The sequence below is a fragment of the Rutidosis leptorrhynchoides genome, chromosome 3, assembly GCF_046630445.1.
Source record: "Rutidosis leptorrhynchoides isolate AG116_Rl617_1_P2 chromosome 3, CSIRO_AGI_Rlap_v1, whole genome shotgun sequence".
Taxonomy (NCBI): domain Eukaryota; kingdom Viridiplantae; phylum Streptophyta; class Magnoliopsida; order Asterales; family Asteraceae; genus Rutidosis; species Rutidosis leptorrhynchoides.
The window spans coordinates 389,472,613-389,495,361 of record NC_092335.1 but is presented as its reverse complement, the minus strand read 5'-3'; the positions used below and the strand labels follow the sequence as shown (position 1 = coordinate 389,495,361).

At 32.7% G+C, this 22,749-nt stretch overlaps 1 protein-coding gene and 1 non-coding gene across 4 annotated transcripts; one reads left to right on the top strand and one right to left on the bottom strand.

The window, feature by feature from the left end:
- Window positions 1-723: 723 nt before the first annotated feature.
- LOC139903684 (U1 spliceosomal RNA) lies at window positions 724-884 on the bottom strand. Its single transcript, XR_011778489.1, has one exon. It is a non-coding gene; the product is annotated as a U1 spliceosomal RNA (small nuclear RNA).
- A 15,108-nt stretch (window positions 885-15,992) lies between these two features.
- Window positions 15,993-21,161, top strand: LOC139897688 (uncharacterized). Of its 3 annotated transcripts, none has more exons than XM_071880380.1 (8): window positions 15,993-16,245; window positions 16,339-16,394; window positions 19,314-19,476; window positions 19,585-19,673; window positions 19,755-19,887; window positions 20,003-20,095; window positions 20,419-20,521; window positions 20,637-21,161. In XM_071880380.1, exons 1-8 carry the CDS (start codon window positions 16,045-16,047, stop codon window positions 20,933-20,935), a joined length of 1,137 nt encoding a protein of 378 aa, XP_071736481.1. In that variant the 5' UTR covers window positions 15,993-16,044; the 3' UTR covers window positions 20,936-21,161. The 3 variants fall into 3 exon arrangements, with proteins under 3 accessions (XP_071736481.1, XP_071736483.1, XP_071736482.1); XM_071880382.1 differs by having other exon boundaries at window positions 20,598-20,730; XM_071880381.1 differs by having other exon boundaries at window positions 20,586-20,715.
- The last annotated feature ends 1,588 nt before the right edge of the window (window positions 21,162-22,749 follow it).

Genomic DNA, 22,749 nt, shown 5'->3' with positions numbered 1-22,749 from the left:
CTTTTTATATAATTAAAGTGTCAAAATGAGCAGCCAGAAACCTCAAACGTGGTGGCTTAGTGATAAAAGACTTGACCTCTAAGGGTGAAAATATATAGGTCCCAAATTTGAATCATATGAGTAAAAAAAACATATGGAGGCAACGCCCCCGGGCTATACCCGCAAATCGGGTGGTCTAGGATTAGTCGGTTCGCAAAGTGAATCAAACATCAAAATTACTAAAAACAAAAATGAACTCTGCCGAAACACTTAATTATAAAATAACTGGTGTAATATATGCAATCAGAATAGAGTCTGAGGGACTAACTACACAATTTGAGCACTTTCTTGTTTAGCATGTTAGCATGTTTTGAACACAAAATTCACATTATCAATCAAAAAGCGTTGGACGTGAACGAGTTTTTTGCAAGGAATCTGGAATATAACTCATAAAACCGACCATGAAAAGAGTTGCAGCATTTTACAGTACTCGTTTAGTCCACAGTCTAGCTGTGTTCAACTCATACTCTTCTTCTGTTGTAGCCGCGTTTCATCTCATTAAACATCCGAATAGTCGGGTGAGTTTGGGTTGGGTCAGAAAGCAATGACTCATTTGTATTGTTTGTTATTATGGGTTGGGATCAGAAAGCAATGACTATGAGACTCCAACTCAACATCAATCAAAATAAGGTCAGGCCAAGTGGCAAAGCTCAAAGGCAGAAAAAGTTTAAACTGCAGTATTGTGCAGGGGCTGCGCGAACGCAAGCCCCCACTGCCACAAATTATGACGTAGGCTCAACCACTTGGGCCGACCTTAGGCTAGCACCCCTTCAAAGTGCAATGAAAGTCACCAACCTAGGCCATGGATCTTCTTGATCGTCCATTGACCTCGTCCAGGTAAGTGCTTTGCTCAATAGCCTGGCTCACATTTTATACTCCCTACTTCCCCTCTAGCTTTTCTCTTCCCATCGATGTGGGATAACCTCAATACTCATCCAAACCTTTCTTCTTCTTATATACGGAGTAACTTATACTAATTACTAATTACTAATTTACTAATAACTTTAATTATACAACTATAACTATTTTTAGTTTTCAAGTCTTGTTACACCTATTTTAACTTATACTCGACTTACTTTAATTTCATGTAAGTTATTTATATTTATATTTAAATTTATTATTATTTATTTTTATTATAGTATAATTACAATTTATAATATATATTTATTTATATTTTAAATTTAAACTTCAGAAAGAAAAAAAAAACCAATGAAACATACATTACTCGATTTATACAACACAGATCACCCCAATATATTTTTATAGAATGCAACAATTTTATTAAACTCAAAACATAGTATAGGAAGAGAATAAGCTCATTTATAGAGCATGTAGTCCCGAAGTGGACAAGTATATCCAGTAATACACACAAATAACGAGAGACATATGATGTATCAGTTATATAAACTGAAGAAACTTTATATATTACCCACACACACAAGAGATATCATTATAAAAGAAGTAATTGAGTTCGCCTCTATTGCGTGTTTCACTTGCAAAAGAGAAAGACACAAGTAGAATTGCTTGAGCGGAGCTACTCGTCAGATATTGTATTTGATTTGTTAGAAACTTGATTCGAGCATAAACACGTCTAAAAAATAGTTTAGTAAAACATCTCAGACTTTTTATATCAAGTTCAAATATGTTCGCGAGTCTAATTTTTTTTATTTTAACGAAAAACTGGAATATATAATAAATATTTTTCACAAAATAGTGAAAAACTAGTTGTGGAGCCCTCGTTCGCGCCGGGGGCTCCGTTTTGAATGCGAGTTAAAAAAAAAATCTTTCCTTTTGTGGATCTATTTTGTAAAAAAAAAAAAAAAATTCGACATCTAACATTGAAGGGTTGTTCCTTTTGTGAAAGTTGCTTCTTTTACCGTTAAAGTTAGTTGATCTATTTTGTAAAAAAAAAAATTATTTTTCGACATCTATTGGTAGCATTGAAGGGTTGTTCCTTTTAAGAAAGTTGCTTCTTTTATCGTTAGAGACAAAAAAAAAAAAAAAATGTAGCACAGTAGTGACCTATGTGGATCCTACTGTTTGAGCGCAGTGTAGAAGCCGGTAAAGCGTGGTGGGTGGTTTTGGTGTTAGTGATGGGATAATAATTTATAATATAAGGATAAAGTAGGGGGTTCGATTTGTATTTTAATGAAAGTTGGGGGGTTGGTTTGTAAAAAATGAAAAATTGAATAGTACTATTCATAACAAATAAGACAAATTTTGTCTATTAGTTATATTTGTAATTGTAATTGTAATTAGAGATACAATAAGCGGAAAAAATGGGCTTTACAACACTCTAGCCCACTAACCAACAATCATTAACATGAGAATCATGGACAATCCCATATAAATCCCATCCCATACAAAATGACGAAATCAGTAGCAAAATAAACTTAAAAGAAAAGGAGATTAGTTTGACTGTAACAAGGCCGAAGAGCTTGATCACAAAAATGCTCACGGCTGCACGCTTGCACCCTTCAAACAAATAATTGATGGAACTCGTATGTTTTGTATTTACTAGCCATTGAAAGACCTTAAGCTTGTCGTCCGTGCATCAAGCACCCACCACACTTGTCGTCCGTGTCGCTTCGAAGACATTGTCTATAACTCAACATCTCCTGTACAAGCACCCCACCTTGAATCGCTAGCCAATTTAAAATAACAATTTTTAAAGGGACTTGTTTAATCCAAGCAACTTTAACCCATTCGAACTCTAAATCTAAATTAGAAGCCAACATAACGTGCACCCCTTCCTCAATCGTGAACACTTTATCACTCGAATGCACCCACAAAATACCATCATCTTTGACAAGCTCGAAAACCATATGCCTTACCAAACTCTAAATTCCTAAGAGATTGTACTTGAATCTCTACTTATCCAACCGACACATTTGGAAAACCAAAATCCCATACCATTTCCCCTAGAAAATTAAAGTGACCCATATCCGTAATACGCCCATCTCTTTTACAAGTTTTGAAGGAATAAAGTGGTTAGAAACTTGCTCTCCATCAAACATTACACCTCTCCATTCTTCTTTAAGAACACTAGGGGATACATTATCATCAATTGTTTCTTGACTAGCAATAAATTAACCTTGAAATTTATTGATCAAATTGTACAGTCTTCTACCTTTATTTTATTCCCGAGTCCCCTAGAGTTCCATGTAGCGATCATCATTGTTTAACTTTGTTCGGGTGTTTGCTACTATCGAACATACCCTCTAAAAATTTCCCAAATACCTTATTTTCCTCCTTGTTATTTAGATATTTTTTTGGGATTCAAAAGCTTACCGTAAACTTTAATGGGCTTGGGAGTATACTAGTCTACGTTTTCATCTCAGTTAAGATCAACCTCTTCATTATCCGAAATATCTACAGCTCCTGCCCCAACATCCTCCAAAAAGTCCCTAGCTTCACCTTTCGTTTTCTTGTTGCTTTTAGCCAGACTAGGGTGTGTAGATGCCACCGTATCTTTATGTGCTAGAGCTTTGGATTTGTGGGAAACCTTTTTTTTGTAAACTGCACAAGATGATCTACAATCCATAGTAGGGCAACGATGTGCGTCAAATTTGTAGTGAGAAAATCGAGCCGAGTAAAAGAAAGTCGGATTGTCAGGACGTTCCACATCAAAAGCAGTTTCTTGCTGGGCATGTGGACTTATTACAAGCTTTTCATAACCAGGCCCATTACCATTATTTTTGGGCTTTCCACTGTGAATGTCCATTTGAATGGGACCATCAGTACCATTTTTGTTATACACAGCACTATTCGGTACGCCTATAATAGGGTTAGAAACCCTAAATGTACTTTCTAGGTTGACTTTGAGGTTATTTGGTATCTTCTCCACAAAAGAACTATGCTCCTTCTCCTTTATAGACACATATGCCGATTTTTTCTTTAACACGGTTCCTTTATATATTTCATACACATCCAAATTCAAATTTGAATTACAAACCCCTCTATTACTCACTGATCGAGGATATTACCCGCTAGATTATTTGGTGGGACCAAATTTGAAAAACTTGTGACGTGTTCCCCACTATTCTCCCTGACCGGCGTTCTTGGCACCTTTTCTGGTGCATAATCTTTCTCCGGTGAAACAGTGTCGACGGCATCCACAACATCATACTCCGTAGCAGGCCGATCATCATCATCCTTATTTTCCAACTGAGACTTTATCTCTTTATTAACACCAACAATGAAATCCTCATTGTCTTCGCTACAATGTGATCCAAGGGATCAAATTCATTGTCTACCTCATGGATCCATAAAGTTATTTTTTGTTTATTTTTTAATTCGGCATAAACCATTTTATCGATATGTTTGGCATCATAAAATTCCATGAAAATAAATAAAGATTCTGCTTGAATTAAATCATAAGATGTTTTTGAATAGTAAAGAACTTCTCCCATAGCTTTAACAGCAGCCATGACACTTTCCATACATCCATATTCAACCGGGATGCCTCTAACTTCGATCCAAGTGGCTCTAAAATACTTACCCAACCTCTGTTTCATTGGAAAAATTCTCAAGAAGTCCCCATTGTTGCATCTTAGGCTATCACCATGAAAAACCTTGTGGAAGCTTTCATTATCAGCACACCTAACCAAACATCCGTATTTTCCCCAAAGAGAGCATTTATCAATTAAAACCTTTCAACTAATAAGTCATTCCGCTAGTTTGTTTGTGGAGAACTCCACCTTATCAAAGATCATAACTGTTCTTTCCATACCGTCATTAACGTCACCATTCAATTGTAACAGAATAATGTTACCATCAGCCTCCTTCTTTGGGGCATGGGTGGAATCTTTTCTACCACATTGACAAGCATGTGGTGGGTTATTCGTGCTTTCGTTCTTCCAATTTGACCCTTTATCAAATTTAGCAAATCCCACTCTTATTTTGTTGCCCAAAAGTGTTCTACCATTCATGTATTGAACCACCTTCCAGGCTTGATCGGTATTAGCAAATTTGATGAAAGCGTAATTACGTCCATTTCTCCAAGCGATATTTTGAATTCATCCAAACCTCCTAAAGCATTGCTAATCACCATAGTGTAGTCAATCTAGTGATATTTCCTAAGTATACAGTTGAAATTTTTATCTCCTATTTTTGATCGGTTTGTTTTGACTTAAAACCATCTTCCTCATCCGCCTGTTTCACAAGACTCTTACCCACAAGTGCTTCAACAAAGGAATGAGTTAAAGGCGAGGGTTGATTGGTGGGAATTGAATGTGAATTGTAGGTAGGATTTTTTTATGAATTGGGGGTGGGAAGGGAAACGGAAATGGGGTTAATTTTATGGGTGGTTTGTGACGGTTGAGAGGGATGTACGGAGAGAGATTGGGACATTGTGTTTTTCTCTATTTTCACTTGTTCGCGAGTCTAAATGATAATTTCTATTTATATACATTAATTAATCTTTTTGTACATTATATAATATTAATTAAAGGCTATGCTATATAATTTTTTTTAACAAAAAGCTTGAAATCACCTAGGGGTACTAAACTACCCACGCGATCATCTTTCGCAGTTGCATAACTCGCCCCAAACTGCTATCTTGGAGAAAACTCGGACCAATCCGAGGGTATGGTTGGTAAAACCCCCCATCCTCACTGTCTCCCGCAACGCAATGTGTGAAAGACGACCTTAAGTGGATTTCAAAGTTAGGGAATAACCTTGTGTGCAATGTTGTAGTTCCCGGGAGTTGAACTCCTAAGCTCTAACAAATAATGCACTTAAGTTACAAACAAAAACAAAAGTTATAATTATAATTATAATATGAATAATTAGCGAGTCAAAACGAGTCGAATTTAAGTTTGTATAACTTTAAATAAGCCGAGTTCGAGCTTAGTAAGCTCAAAATGAGTCGAACTCGAGCTTGTGAATTCTAGTCGAGCCGAGTGAAACTCGAGCTAGGTCCGCTCGTCTACACACCCAGTGTAGTGACCCGTCCTAATCCACCTGGACGAAGTCTTCAACATCTGGTCCCATTGCGAGGTACTGACCTCTATATGATACGTTTTATAAATATTGCATTCATTTTAAAAGACAACTCATTTCAACATAACCAAATGATATGTGTTTTCCAATAATATAAATGACTAATATGCCATTTACTTAATAACAGTCTTTTTGAACTCGACGACTTGAATGCAACGTCTTTTGAAATATGCATGAACGACTCCATGTAATGTCTTTAAAATGAGTAAATGCACAGCGGAAGATTTCTTTGATACATGAGAATAAACATGTTTTAAAAGTGTCAATCAAAATGTTGGTGAGTTCATAGGTTTATCATAAACAATAAAATTCAGTAATTTTGATAGACCACAAGGTTTAAATACAGTACACCTATCTCGTGTACGAAATCATTTTTCATAAATGCTTGGCAGAGATAGGTTCCTATCCTTTTCTCCCCCGTAGGTTACCTCGCGATTTTTAATAACCGTACACATATCTCGTGTACAAAATATCATACACATAACCTGTGTATAAAAATCATCCTCTTTATATATAACCTTGCTTGGTAACCGACCTTAACATATAAAGCGCATCATGAATATCCCCAAAATAAACAGAACTTTCAGTCTGTAATATACAAGTATCGTCTGTATATATATAAACCTCGAAGTACTAAAGCATCCGTAACCCGGATGGGGATGGTCAGTATCCATAGATCTACCTTTAGGATTCGCGTCATTTAGGGGCCATTTTCCTAATTCTTAGGTCAACAAGCTATAATAATCAGGGGCGATATTCGATATAATAACCTACAGAATTCGTCTGTATAATAATTCATTAGAGGAATGTTTTGCTTGTGTCTATAGCGTCAAACATTTATAAAAGCATTTCATGTATTCTCAGTCCCAAAAATATATATTGTAAAAGCATTTAATAAAAAGGGATCAAATGAAACTCACGATATGATATTTTGTAGTAAAAATATGCATACGACGAAACTGAACAATGCAGGGTTGGCCTCGGATTCACGAACCTATATCATATATATATATATATATATATATATATATATATATATATATATATATATATATATATATATATATATATATATATATATATATATATATATTAATACATATAATCGTAACCGAACAAATTTATATATTATATCTTAAATTATATATCTTATATATTTAATTTGTGTATATATATATATATATATTTAATTTGTATATATATTTAAAATAGTTAATATTTATATAGTTTTATATATACATATGATTAATATTATATTAAAAATCAATAATTTGTTATATGTAAATATTTATATAAATAATCTTAATATATATAATTATATGTAATATTATAATTATGGTAGTTGTAATAAATATACTCTTATATAGAAAATATTTATTTATTATAATAATATTGTTAATATGAAAGTAATAATGATAATAATTATAATAATATTGATACTAATAATAATCTAAATGATAATTTTAATAATAATATAAATTTTTATAAAAATGATAATAATAATAATAGTAATAATTATAATTATAATAACTATAATAATAATAATTTATCTACTAATGATATTAATAATAATAATAATAATAATAATAATAATAATAATAATAATAATAATAATAATAATAATAATAATAATAATAATTAAAATTTAATTACTACCTTAAAGAATGAGTTCCTAAAATTTTTTTTTGCCTTGGTCCGGGCTCGAACCCGAGATCTCTTGCTAACTCGAAACACACCCAAACCACTCCACTACCCATTCATTTCTGTTTAAATTCGTAATCCGTTTATAATTAACCCAATTATGCTCAAATGGAAGCCCAACTAGTTAGCCCAAGAAAAATTTATTTGACCCGATTACTAGGTTAGCCCACGAGCTGTCAAGAAAAAAATAATACCCTTGAGTGCTTCGGTTCATGGTGAGGCTCGACAGAAGCAGAAAGAAAACGTTCACGAGTGTAGCAGCGAACCACATCTCACTCCATCACCGTATAATCATCCTCATCGTCGTAATCATCATAAGATCATCAACATCATTATCATACACTATTCATCATCATCATCTTCGAATAGCAGTGAAGAGTAACAACGATGGTGGGTTTCGATTTGAATAGGAAACATCAAATGATGATGGTCGTGATAAATGATGATTTTATGTGGGATTGTTCGAACTACAACAGGAGCAAATACAGTTGCAGGTTATAGGGATGTTCGTTGGTGATTGATATGGTGATTGAATGGGGATAGTTATGGTGGTGATCGTTGGTCAAACTGAAAGAGAACAGAAGTAACACTTGACGATTAGCAGCAGTAACAGTTACTGATATTACTGTGACGACCCAGAAATTTTCGACCAAATTTAAACTTAATCTTTATATGATTCCGACACGATAAGCAAAGTCTATAATGCTGAGTCTCAAAAATTATGGAACTATGTTCATGTATTCAATTACCTTCGACCATTCCCGACGATTCACGAACCATTATTTGTAAATGAATGTGTATATATATAAATATAAATATAAATATAAATATAAATATAAATATAAATATAAATATAAATATAAATATAAATATAAATATAAATATAAATATAAATATAAATATAAATATAAATATAAATATATGTATATATATAATAACTTAAAATAATAATATATGATATTACTATAAATCTATATATATATGAAAAGTATATTGAATATATATATATATATATATATATATATATATATATATATATATATACATATATATATATGATGTAGAATTTATTTAATAAACTCTCGTAGGACTCGTTTGTCATCTTGTTAGTTATTAATCAAGTTAAAAACGAACTTATGTGATTTTTAAAAATAAACGGTAATCCGAAAATGAGTTCTATAAATTTTAGGCTTACTAAAAAAATATATTTATGACCTAATTATTAATTTTAACAATATTAAATTTTGATTTGGGATCGAGCTCGAATGACAGGTCAATTTTTATGGTTGATATTAAACAAGTCTAAATATGAATTCATGATGAGATAAAAATAAAAATTGATCCATAATTAAGTTATATAAAATTTAGAATTATAAAAAAAAAAAAATTACTTTGATGAGTTGAGTTTTAATACTCCGTACAGCTTACTTGGAATTAAAAAAATAAATAATAGACGAACCTTTGGATCAAGTTTTAAACAGTAAATGACCAGAATAAATAAATGGACTTAATTTAAAATTTGGGGATTTTTCGAAGAAAAAAAACTTTTATGTGTAACTGTTTAGCAGTGGACACAATATAGTGCTCTGTGAATTAGTGTCGATAGAAGAAGACTCCAAAGAGCCGGCTGCTATACTATTACCTCTTTCATATAACACGTTTTTTTTCCAATCATTTGATTACTTTAATATTTATTATTATTATTATATTTGATTATTAGATTAAGATATCTATCAATATATAACTATGATATATACATACACAAGGATAGGCAACCATGGATCAAATCATTGCCGGCACCACCTGTACACCACCGCCACTAACCTCACCATCACCGGAACCACCACCATGTTTAACCTCCACCACCATCATGATCCACCACCTTCATCTCTCTCTACCTTTTCTTCTCTCCTTGTAACCAAAGACTATGAACAACCATCATCACCTAATCTCCATTCGCCTGACACCCTCAGCTTTCCATAACCGCCACCATCCTCCATCACTACCATCATCACCAACTAACCAACCATCGAGAACGCCATGTTAATTATCATTGTGAAATCATTAGAACACCCCATCACCATAAAAACAGTCACCACACTCATTATTTTTTTTTTTTGTTTCCTAGCATGAATCACAAACCCTCACCTCCTGCACCATCTATTCGATTTGATTCCTGTCGTGAACAACCGAGGTAAACCATCATCAAACCATCATAATATCCATCGCAAACCACTTGTAATTTCATGCTATCGTTTATGTTATTAATTATATGTTTGTTTTCTGTTTCTTGTTTCCTTCATGAGCTCATCACCATAACCAAATTAACACCCTTTATGTTCCTACTAATTCTGTTTTTCTATTACTTTAATCAAAACCCACATCACCACCTTTGTGTCTGTTAAAACTTCTATTAAATCACTACAGCAGTTTTGAATCCTGTTCTGTCGAGTACAACCGAAAAACCAGATACCCTATTATTATTATCTTTTTTCTTTCTTCTTCTTTCTTTTCTTGCTGTACGAAACGATATTCTTTTTCTGCTCCGTTTTCTGTTTCTCACCGAGACCATTGAGATATAAAATCATTGTGATTGTTTCCTGTTCCGGCCAAACCTAAAATCACAGCTACAATAAACCTGCAATCCAGTGGTTACTAGCTACTCATATACTATGCTACTTCTATTTTTTTTATTTACATTATTTTTTTTCCGCTGTTAGACTGCTGCAAGACGCAGCTTGTTCCTTTTGTTTCCTGTTCAATCTATAATAACAAACATCATCACCCTCTTCTGTTTACTACTCGTGAGCCGCTGCTATGCTTAATATTCAGTTCTGTTTACATTCAAGAACAAAACCCACTTATTTCTTTCCAAGAATTCAACGGTTGCTATCAACTATTTCTGTTTCTGTGACGAGACCCAAACACCACCCTTAATCCCTTCCATTCGATCTCTTAACTAAAATGATGAAGATGATGACACTATGATGAAACAAAAATAACGATGATTAAAGAAGATGATGATGATGGAAGGAAAAGGATATGTCTGCTGCCCCACTTTTCCAATTCTAATTCGTTATTTTTTTTTATATATATAAACCGATAGAATACTTGTGGATCAGACTTAGATTTTGGGTCGTTTAGTATTTGTTAGTTGGGCTGATTGCAATTGGTTCTACTTGGGCCGTTTCTTTGTTAAAAGCTTTGCAAATGGGATTTTGAGTTGGGCTTATGAAATTTCTGTTGGGCCGAAATACATCTGGGCCGAGATTCGGGTTATAAGTAATTGATGTGAGTAAATCTCATAAAAACTATATTGGACGAATGGTATGGGTGTTTGTCGGGGAAGCGAGAGGTCGGGGGTTCAAGTCTGGGCAGTGGCATCTATTTATTTTAAAGCTTGTTACTTGGAGGTAGTAATATTATTTTTATTACTTATTATTATTATATTTATTATTTTTATTAGGTATTATAACTATTATTATTATTATTATTTATACAAGTATTAAGTATCATTTATTATTATTATTATGACTAGGGTTACAATTACTAATATTATTATTATTTATATTATTATTAATGTTATTATTAAGTATTAAGTATTATTATGAATATTATCATTATTAGTATTAAAATGAGTATCATATTTATCATTACAAATATTAATTGAGAATTACTATAATAATTATCTTAATAGACAAATGATATATATATATATATATATATATATATATATATATATATATAAAGATATATTTAATACTTATAACATAACAAAATTAATATTTTTATATACAAAATGAATATATGAGACGTATATATAGTATTAATATAAAAATGATATAATTAGTAAATTTTATATATATACAAACTTATTCGATTACGATATGAATATTAATAAATATACAAATGATATAGGTTCGTGAATCCGAGGCCAACCTTGCATTGTTCAATATAGTCATATGTATTTTTACTACAAAATACATTAGGTGAGTTCATTTAATTCCCTTTTACTTTTTACATTTTTGGGACTGAGAATACATGCGCTACTTTTACAACTGCTTTATTAAATGCTTTTGAAATACATTTTGAACTGCGAATACATGAAATGCTTTTATAAATGTTTGACGAGATAGACACAAGCAAAACATTCTTCGAATGAATTATGTGGACGTGATAATTACCACAATTGAATTATGTGGACGTGATAATTGCCACAATTGATATGAATATTCTTCCCCTGATTATTATTGCTTGGTAACCTAATAATTAGGGAACATCACTAATTTTGAGAATTAGTGCACGCCTAATTGACGCGAATCCTAAAGGTAGCTACCGGGTTTAACACCCCCACCCAGAATGTTCACTAGACGGAAGGGCTAGTGGGCGTGGTGTTTAGTACTTCGAAGTTTATATGATTATTATACAGACGAGATGTTCTGTTTTGGGGATATTATTATGCGCATTATATGTTAAGGTCGGTTACCAAGCCAAGCTATGAAAGAAATGAAAAGTGAATGTTATGTATCGAGAGAATGATTTTATACACAGGTTATGTGTATGTCATTTTTGTGCACAAGATATGTGTACGGTTACTAAGATTTATGAAAAATGGTTCCGTACACAAGAAATGTGTACTGTATTTAAAAGATATCGCATGTACATTACAGGTGGGTATAGGATTCGGGCCCATTTGTACCATGCAACATTTAAATATTGTGGTCTATCAAAATGATGAATTTTATTATTTTATGATAAACCTATGAACTCACCAACCTTTTGGTTGACACTTGAAAGCATGTTTATTCTCAGGTATGAAAGAAATCTTCCGCTGTGCATTTGCTCATTTTAAAGACATTACTTGGAGTCGATCATCGCAATGGGACCAGATGTTGGTGACTTCGTCCAGATGGATTAGGACGGGGTATGACAATTACGATGAGTGTTGGTGGTTTAAATGATTGTCAATGGTGATCGGAGATGGTTGCGAAAGCGAATGTGTTGTTGCGTGGGTTTGATCAGGAAACAGAAGTAACCGGTTGTGGTACATGGCTCGAACAAAACATTAAGTAGGAACAAGAGTAGTAGTAGCATACGAGCAGTTTGATGGGTTTAAGTGGTAGTGGAAATCAAAGGTACAAAAAAATATGGGTTTGTTGATTGTGATGGTTCGATGGAAAACATAAAATATAGAATTTGATGATGGTGGTGTGGTGGTTTGGGGTGGTGATTGGTGGTGGAGGAAGGTGGTGGTCCTTCGGTTTGCAAGTGGTGGTTTAAGATGGTTCATCATGGTGAGGTGGTGATGGTTTACAAGTAGAGAGGGAGAGAGAGAAGAAGTGAGGTGGTGATAGGGTGGTGGCTCGAGGTGGTTCTTGGTAGGGTGACGGTTGGAAGTTTGAAAGGTGGTCAAGGTGATCTCCGGTGGTGCTGCATAGTGACCGGAGCAAGTAAAAAAATGGAGTTGGGTTGTCAAGCTGTTGAAAGAAGTAAAAACCAAGGTGCTGGTTTGCTTCGGTTGTTCACGATGGTAGGAGAAGAACAAAAAAAATAAATTATGGTGGGTGTTGTTTGATTGAAATGGGTGATCTTTCGATAACGTTTATATGTTGGTGTTGAAGAAAAAGAAACACACATGGTAGCGAGAGAAATGTGGTTGATGGTGAAGTTGGAGGCTTCGGTGATGGTGGCCGATGGGTCTTCAATGGTTGAAGGTGATGAATGATTCATGGTGTGGGTGAAGGTGATGATAGAAGTAGAAAAAAAAAATATGAAGTTGTGATTCTCGGTGGTTCATTTTGCATACAAGTATGTCTTGTATATATATAATACTAAAACAATAATGTAATAATAGTACTAATATAATATCTTAATCCAGTAAAAGAACGTGCAACATAAATAGTTCAGCCACCATCTATTTGTTTTCTTATAATCATGTATGCATAAGTTATATGTATATATTTAATATATTACCCTGTAATCAATTGAGATGATGGGAAACAAAAGACAAAATCAACATAATTTATTTTAATCATTCAATCATAATATCAATCATAACTAGTGAAGCCATCGAATATTTGGATTCTAATTACCGACAGTTTTCACGGACTACTATATCGTGCTCCGTTGATAATTCAGTGGTGGATAAAAGTCTCCAGAAAAATCTCAAAATTTTAAATTAAGTATATTTATTTATTTTGGTCTTTTAGGGTGTATAATCAATCATAAAAAGTTGATTAATTATTAGCGCTCAGTCCCAAGTAAAAAAATGTACAGAGTATTAAAATTTATCAAAATATATTCTAAATATATTTTTAATAAAGCTATAATTTATATAACTCATTTTCGGATCACCGTTTATTTTAAAATCATATAAGTTTGAATTAATTTACTTAATATCAATCGAAACATCAGACGAGTATTACAATCATTTAATATTTATTTTTAATATACTATATATATATATATATATATTTTATATATATATATATATTTTATTTTACATAGTTAATTAAAGCATATAAAATTTTAAATTACTTCATATTATTATTATATATTTACAAATAGTGGTTCGTGAATCGTCGAGAGCAGTCGAAGGGTAATTGCATACATGAAAATAGTTCAAAATTTTTTAGACTTAACCTTACAGACTTTGCTTATTGTGTCGGAATTATTAAATCATTTAGAGATTCAAATTACAAATAAGTCGAAATTTTCCGGGTCGTGACACCCAGACCCAAGAGAAAACACTGAAACACATATCTTCTATAGTTAATATTAAAATCCTACAATGATGATGTCGTTATTAGGCTAATTCCTTTGTTAAAAAAAATCAAAAAAGAAAAAGAAAAAAATCTAAGCATGGTGGGTGATGTCATTAATCTAAATAATTTTAAATTAAAATTAAATCTTATTAATTAATTAATTAATTATTATTAAATCTTATTAATAATTATTTTAATTATTATAATTAAATAATTTTGAATTATTTTAATTAATTATTTTGAATTGAGTACGAGAATGTATGAAAGCTAGGCAGAAGGAAACCAATTTTAAATTTATATTTTTAAAATAAAATGACAACCAATATTATCTCTTATTATTGGATGTGGGTTGTTTAATATGCATTTTAGGTGTTTGATGAAATGTTCAGCTGACGAGTTTCTTAGTCGAACTCTGTGGTTCCACGGGTCATTAAATTAAATAACTTTAGCATTTACGTTCATTTAATATCTAAAACATATCATTAAACTGTTTCGTTTAAGCAAACCCGTTATTCCACGGGCCATTTCACTAGTTTATATATTTATAAATGTAAAAATGATACATTTATTATTGGGGGCATATATATATATATATATATATATATATATATATATATATATATATATATATATATATATATATATATATATATATATATATATATATATATATATATATATATATATATAGTGGTAGGATCAAGAGGGAAGTAACCAATTGGGGGGAAGCGGGGGAAGCAAAAACTTTTTTTTTCTTTCGTTTTTTTAAAAAACTTTGTTCACGAACATTATAGATGGGATAAAAATATGAACATTTAGTAGAGACACTTTGTGATAAATGTTTTTATTTTGGCGGGAAAACGCTCGAAGAAGTAATATATAACAATTATCGTGTTTTTCGAGCGTATGTTGAGGTTTTAGCTATTGGGGTTTAGATATTAGGGTTTAGATATTAGGGTTTAAATATTAGGGTTTAGAAATTTAGTGTTTAAGGTTTAGATTTAGGATTTAGACTGAGTTTTTAACACGAACGGTTTAGAGTTTAGGGTTTAGGGTTTAGGGTTTGGTGTTTTGGGTTTATGGAATAAACCCAAAACACCAAACCCTAAACCCTAAACCCTAAACTCTAAATCGGGCTAAATTTTACTTCACAAAACATGAAAAAAACGTTCATATTATTCACGAACAATATTATCTTGAATGTTATTTTTGTCGATCGTTTTCCCGCCTAAATAATAACATTCATCACGAAGTGTCTCTTCTAAATGTTCATATTTTCGTGTGATCTTGATGCCGGAAAAAAAAATTCTAAAAAAAAACGAATTTTTTTTTTTGCTTCCCCCGCTTCCCCCCGATTAGTTACTTCCCCATTCATCCTGCCCCTATATATATATATATATATATATATATATATATATATATATATATATATATATATATATATATATTACTATAATAACATGTCTCTTTTACATCCACACAAAACCGTTAAATTAACAACCAACTTCATCTCTTTTTTCCTTCACCTCTATCTTCAATGGCTTCTTCATCATTATGCTCTTGGTTTCCTTCAATTGTTCCTCAACGTAATCCCACAAACAAAACCCACTTGAAGTACTACTGCCTACACTCACACTGGAAAATCAAAAAACATTTTTACAAATTTACTCCAACAATAACCGTTTCTTCATTCAATGATGATTCCATCTCACAACCACCTAACCCTGAAAAATCCGAGGTGAACAAACTCAAAATATCTTTTTGATAAAAAAATGCATATATATTTGTACATGTAATTGTAATTGGAGTTTAAATAGTTGATTGATTGCAGATGAATTATGATCCTTCAGAAGATCTCTTTGGAATTTCTACCTATTTGCAGCCAAGGTATCATGAATTTGATTACTTTATCCAGTTTAATGGATAACGATTTTGACTATTTGGAGTCAAATTTAGATTGTTATACTGCAATCTTTGGGAGAAAATTATTAGACTAATTAGGCTTGGTCAGGCTCGATTGTGGTTTCATTGCTGTTAGGTTTTATTAGATTTTTAGTGTTTCATGTAATCTATAATAGTTGATAGTTGATAGTTGATAGTTGATGAATATTGGATAATAGTTAAAAGGGGGTTTTCATTGCCTAACATGGTATCGAGAGCCCGACCTTGAGGTCATGGGTTCGAGTCCTGTTTAAGACATTATTCGTGTAAAATTTTGTAGGGTGTGTGAGTTTGCCGTTAAAAAAAGGGGTTTGATTCCGAGACCAAGTCGGTCGTCATGAGCCGTTGTCTGTATACCACACCATCAAACTTCCCATTCACTATCTTCTTTGTTGTTCATCATCTCTCTATCTGTTCTAAATGACACAAAACTAATAAACTCTAACGGACCAAAACCACAATCGAACTTGGGCCGAATTAGTCTAATAAAAATAGATTCTTGATTTAGAAGATGATACACTACAATCTTGTTGAAGCTCTAGGCGTAAATATTTATTCTTTTTTATGTCAAAATTGTTGCTTTACTTTAGATCTTAGGGGAACTATTATATTTTTTGAATTTTAAAAATGTCCTGCTATTAAAGTTTCTCATATATATAGTTGTGTTAGCAGTGAAGCACATACTCCTTAACATGTAACTATTTTTTTTTTTTTTTTTGGGTAAAGGATTTTACCCGGTAAATATTATTAAAAAATAATAATAAAAATACAAGGCCCCAAGAACAACCAAACGACCAAGCTAGAACCTAAACACAAAAAGAACTAGCAAAACCAACACATCTAACTACCTGCCTAACCACGGACACAACCTATAACCAGCCTGATTTCACACCAAACGTAGTTCTTTCATTAGAAAAAGTTTTCGAAGCCATAAACTCAGCAGTTTCATCTTTATTAGATTCAACATCGCTTTCTTCATCAATTAATCTAAACGCCTCTTCATTCAAAGCATCGAACGCGTTCTGAGTTTTCACTTGTGAACTTTTACTTGTCCCAACTTCAGGCTTCTTTTTGTCACCTGGAACACTCTTACGCAAACCATCATTAGAATCAATATTTTTCTTGGGCCTATACATCAATCTTTGCTTCGGCTTACTTACACCAAAAGTAACCTTCTGTTTGTTATTACCCTTTATCGCCTCTTTAGCCACCTTCTTGCCAACTACCTGAAAACCATCTTCATCGATAGACTGATTACCACAGTCACCACTTTTGGAGTCACCACTTTTTAACAATGGTCATCTGAATGCCCAAATTTTAGACACTGAGAATCTGTGTGTCCAAAGATAGCACAACACGCACATCGTGGAGGCTTCCATTCATATTCCACTTTTAAAGAACACACGGATTTACTCTTACCATCAATACTCGGAATCGCCAATTGGATATTCTCTTTTAACTCCTTATTCGACGATACTTTAATCAATGCTCGAGCAAAATTTGGCCTCCCCCACGACTCAAGACACATTGTGCTCGTGTATGAATCCAACCTCATAGGATAACCGATATTTGATGCTATGACACTCAAACCGGTCTCGGTAAATTCTGCAATCGGTATATCATGAATCTTCACTCAAACTGGGACCCGGGATAGATCCTCCTTTGTTAATGGAACATTAGGAGACCATGTGTTGAGAGTAATAGGCATTGAACGAATAATCCACGGGCCCGATTCTAGAACTCCTTGCAATCCCGTTTCCGATGCAAACTTAAGAAGAAGAAACCCTTAGAGTTCATCATTATTTTTTCCAACCCAAACTTCTTCCATACGTTTGTAACATAGTTTTTAACCACCGGATATGCCACTCTATTGCCTAGAAAATACCCATAAAGAGTATTATTATATCGTTCATTTACTTCTATAATAGAATCCAATGGCAACTCAACATCTATACCATCATCTAAGCTAGCAGAAGGCTCAATGAACCTAAAATTCACTGTCTTCTTCTGAGTAGTTAATCCCCCAACTGCATGTAGATACGAACCAGAAGGCATATTACTTTTATCACTCTCAAGCTTACCCTCCATCGAAACATTCGGATCTAGCAATTTTTCCTGATCACGATCATCAATTATTCTATCTGTGGTTTTTCCACCAGCATGAGTCGCTTGGACAGGAGCACCTTCCTTTACTTCAGCAGTTCCAGTCATCTTTATTTGCTCATCAGACTTAGGATTTGACTTCACCGGCATGGTTTGCTGAATATTAATAGTTTGAACCTTATCCATAGAATGTGAACTTCTAACATTCTTATCATGGTCTCCAAATGCAGATACATGTGATGAAATTCTAACATTCTTTTGACTCTTATCAAGATTAGAACCCATTATGATCGAAGGAGACTTCTGACCATCTTGATTAACCTGATCTCCCATAGACTTCTCACCCAACATAATATTACAAACTTTAATGGGTTCATCATCTTCAGATGACGCCGCAACAGAATGAACGCTCACCCTATCCTCTTTATCATCAACATGAATATGAGATATTCTTTGCTGCATCAACACTTTCATTCGTCATCTCCGTCTCATCCATACCAATTTTCCGATTACGAAGAACCCTAGGCACAACTTTTTGAGTCGTTTTTTGTTTATTGTTTCCCCCCGATGATTTTCCCATGCGCACAGAACCTTGTAGGATTAATAAAACGATTTAATTATAAGATTAAGGATCAAGAAAGCAACTGGATGATCGAAAGAAAAAAATCACTGTGTCACCAATATCGCCCTATAATCACGGAGAGGAAATCATATTTATTAGGTAATGTTTAATTTTTCCTTAACATGTAACTAAAATAACAGGAAAGCTGTTTCAAGTGGTTCGAGTCCAAGGTCATGGTTTGGACCAAATGGTCAGTATATTAGAGAACTGCCTTGCCCAAGCTGCAGGGGAAGGGGTTACACACCATGCACAATTTGTGGTATTGAAAGATCAAGATTAGACTGTTCACAATGTAATGGCAAGGTAACCTTTACATAATATATTTTTCTTCATTATTTTTACATTTTTTATTTTCATTTAATTAATTACCCCACAAACTGAAAATGTTGATGGTGTATATAACTGTTGCAGGGTATGGTTACATGTCACCAATGCTCGGGAGAATGCGTAATCTGGGAAGAGTCCATTGATGAACGGCCATGGGAGAAAGCCCGTTCGATGTATCATCTTCAATCTTTTTTTGACTTTACATATTTATATTCTTGTACGTTTTTAATGTAAAGAACATTTCTTGAATTCAGTTCTCCGTTGAAAGTTAAGGAAGATGATGAAGTGGACAATCTTGAAATAAAATTAGCTTCGAGGAAAAAGTCAAAGCGTGTATACCAGTCTCCGTCTCCAGAAGTTGGTTTAAAGATTAGTAGATCTTTGAAAGCAAGTTTGTTTCTTTCCTTGTAAATATTAATCGAGTTCTATACCAAAATGTGATTTCTCAAATAGTTGGGAAAGTTATGAACTAAATCTTGTGTTTTTAGTTTTGTGATTGCAGAGCCTGAATGCTAAAACAGGACTATTTACAAACAGAATGAAAATCATTCATGGCGATCCTCAACTTCATGCTCAAAGAGTGGCTGCAATCAAGGTTCTAATGACTATATTATATTATATCTATAATGATAATGAAGCTGCTTTTCAGTTAACAAAATGTGAATGTGGGACCCACGTCTTTTTTATTTTAAAAACAGTATTATTAAATAATCATCTACATTGCTGAATTTCACGAGCTTGGACCTTGTATGCACTAAAAGTAAACATTAAGCGACCATTCGCCTTTTAGCTAAATCTCTTTATTTGACCTGTTTTAGTTAAAACTTAATCCAAAACGACTCATTGCCATCTATACGTAAATGAGTCGAAATTGCCACCTTTGTTTACTGATAGGTGGTTGTGATTGCCTTTTGACAGAAATCTAAAGGTTCCATTGATGCAAGGAAACAAGCTTCTGAATCCATGAAAGCCTTCTTTAGTGATCCAGAAAACCGACGTAGGAGAAGCATTTCAATGAAAGGTAATTTTACTTACATAGTTAATTAATATTTAAACCTAATATTTCAACTTAAAAAAAGTGACAGTTGAAATTGCAGAAAACAAAGGTTAACTGTTACGTTTTTTATTCGGTCTAGGAGTTAACTTCTACTGCAAAAACTGTGGTCGCGAAGGGCATAGAAGACACTATTGTCCTGAACTAGATCACACAGATCGACGGTTCAGTTGTAGATTATGTGGTGAAAAGGGTCATAACAGAAGACGATGCAAGAAATATGATACGATTGAATCGGATAGTAAAAAATTTAAACCACCCTGTTGCAGCATTTGTGGGAAACAAGGGCATAACCGGAGAACTTGCCTTCAACGAACAGGGGCGGGACCTATTACAACCACCGAAACCATAGTAACTAAAAAAGCGCCTTCTGACATTTAAGAAAAGGGTGTATACTTGTAGGGTGTGTCATGAAGGTGGTCATAATATTAGGACTTGCCCATCTAGAAATACGAAGTTTGTTCATCTGTAACCTATTTATTTAAACTGGTAAACGGATAAGGTTGTTCATGTGGTGATACACTTAAAAACGGTTCATCGTCATCATTGTTATTTTCATTTGTAATAACATGTCCCACATCAATTTGTGAAATGAATACACAGTCTTATAAGCTTAAAGTAGTGACTAATTAATATATTCCACCATCGTTTTTAGCTGTGAGGAGTGATAGACTGACGGGCACACAAATTGTACATCTCTTGACGTTTCATCATTAGTACTATATATATATATATATATATATATATATATATATATATATATATTTTGGTAGGATCAAGAGGGAAGTAATCAATCGGGGGGAAGCGGGGGAGGCAAAATCTTTTTTTTTTCTTTCATTTTTAAAAAAAACTTTGTTCACGAACATTATAGATTGGATGAAAATATGAACATTTAATAAAGACACTTTGTGATAAATGTTTTTATTTTAGCGGAAAAACGCTCGAAGAACTAATATATAACAATTATCGTGTTTTTCGAGCATATGTTGATGTTTTAGATATTAGAGTTTAGATATTAGGGTTTAGATATTAGGGTTTAGAAATTTAGGGTTTAGGGTTTAGATTTAGGGTTTAGATTTAGGATTTAGATTGAGTTTCTAACACGAACGGTTTAGAGTTTAGAGTTTAGGGTTTAGGGTTTAGAGTTTGGTGTTTTGGGTTTATGGAATAAACCCAAAACACCAAACCCTAAACCCTAAACTCTAAATCGGGCTAAATTTTACTTCAGAAAACATGGAAAAAAAAACGTTAACATTCTTCACGAACAATATTATTTTGAATGTTATTTTTGTCGATCGTTTTCCACCTAAATAATAACATTCATCACGAAGTGTCTTTTCTAAATATTCATATTTTTGTGTGATCTTGATGCCTGAAAAAAAATTCAAAAAAAAAAAAAACGAATTTTTTTTTTGTTGCTTCCCCCCACTTCCCTCCGATTGGTTACTTCCTCATTGATCCTGCCCATATATATATATATATATATATATATATATATATATATATATATATATATATATATATATATATATATATATATATATATATATATATATATATATATAGGATCAAATGAGAACTTTTATTGGTGAGAACTTCATATTCGAGCAAAAACATTACACGGGCGAGCAAAATTGCACATGTTCGAACAAACATATAAAAAGCACGGGCATATCTCATCTTTAATTTCCACCTACCCCAAATTCTTTCAAGTCCTAATAATTCTACCAAACTCCATCTTTATCTTTAATTTTCACTGGATTTTTGATTAAAAAAGAAGAAGAAATAAAGCACTACTTTTATCTTCAATCAATCGATCTGCCGCTACCACCAATATGTTGCAAATCAATTCAATTTTTAACCAAACACAATTATGTCACATGTGCCTACGTAACTTTGTAAACCCACTTCAATTCTTGATGGTTTTTTGATTTTATTATTTGGGTTTGTATAAATTTCAAATCTTTTGTTGATTCTTGAAATATAATGGATATTTTGTAATTGTTCTCGTGATTGTAATTGCATTTATCATATAAATTAGGAACACGAAGATTAGAATTTTGTTGATTCTGCTGAAAAAAAATCGTACAGTACCGATAAAGACTGGTAGGGAATTCTCAAAATCAAACGTATTTTGTTCAAGATGCAGACACGAAACTTTTTGATATTTTAGTTATTATAATGTTTGTTTTAAT

What these genes read in the sequence shown, in the direction of transcription:
- LOC139897688 (XM_071880380.1), top strand. Translation starts at nt 16,045, where the DNA reads ATGGCTTCTTCATCATTATGCTCTTGGTTTCCTTCAATTGTTCCTCAA. An exon ending in TCTACCTATTTGCAGCCAAG is followed by an intron (nt 16,395 to 19,313) that starts GTATCATGAATT and finishes CTAAAATAACAG; the next exon opens with GAAAGCTGTTTCAAGTGGTT. An exon ending in GTTCACAATGTAATGGCAAG is followed by an intron (nt 19,477 to 19,584) that starts GTAACCTTTACA and finishes TAACTGTTGCAG; the next exon opens with GGTATGGTTACATGTCACCA.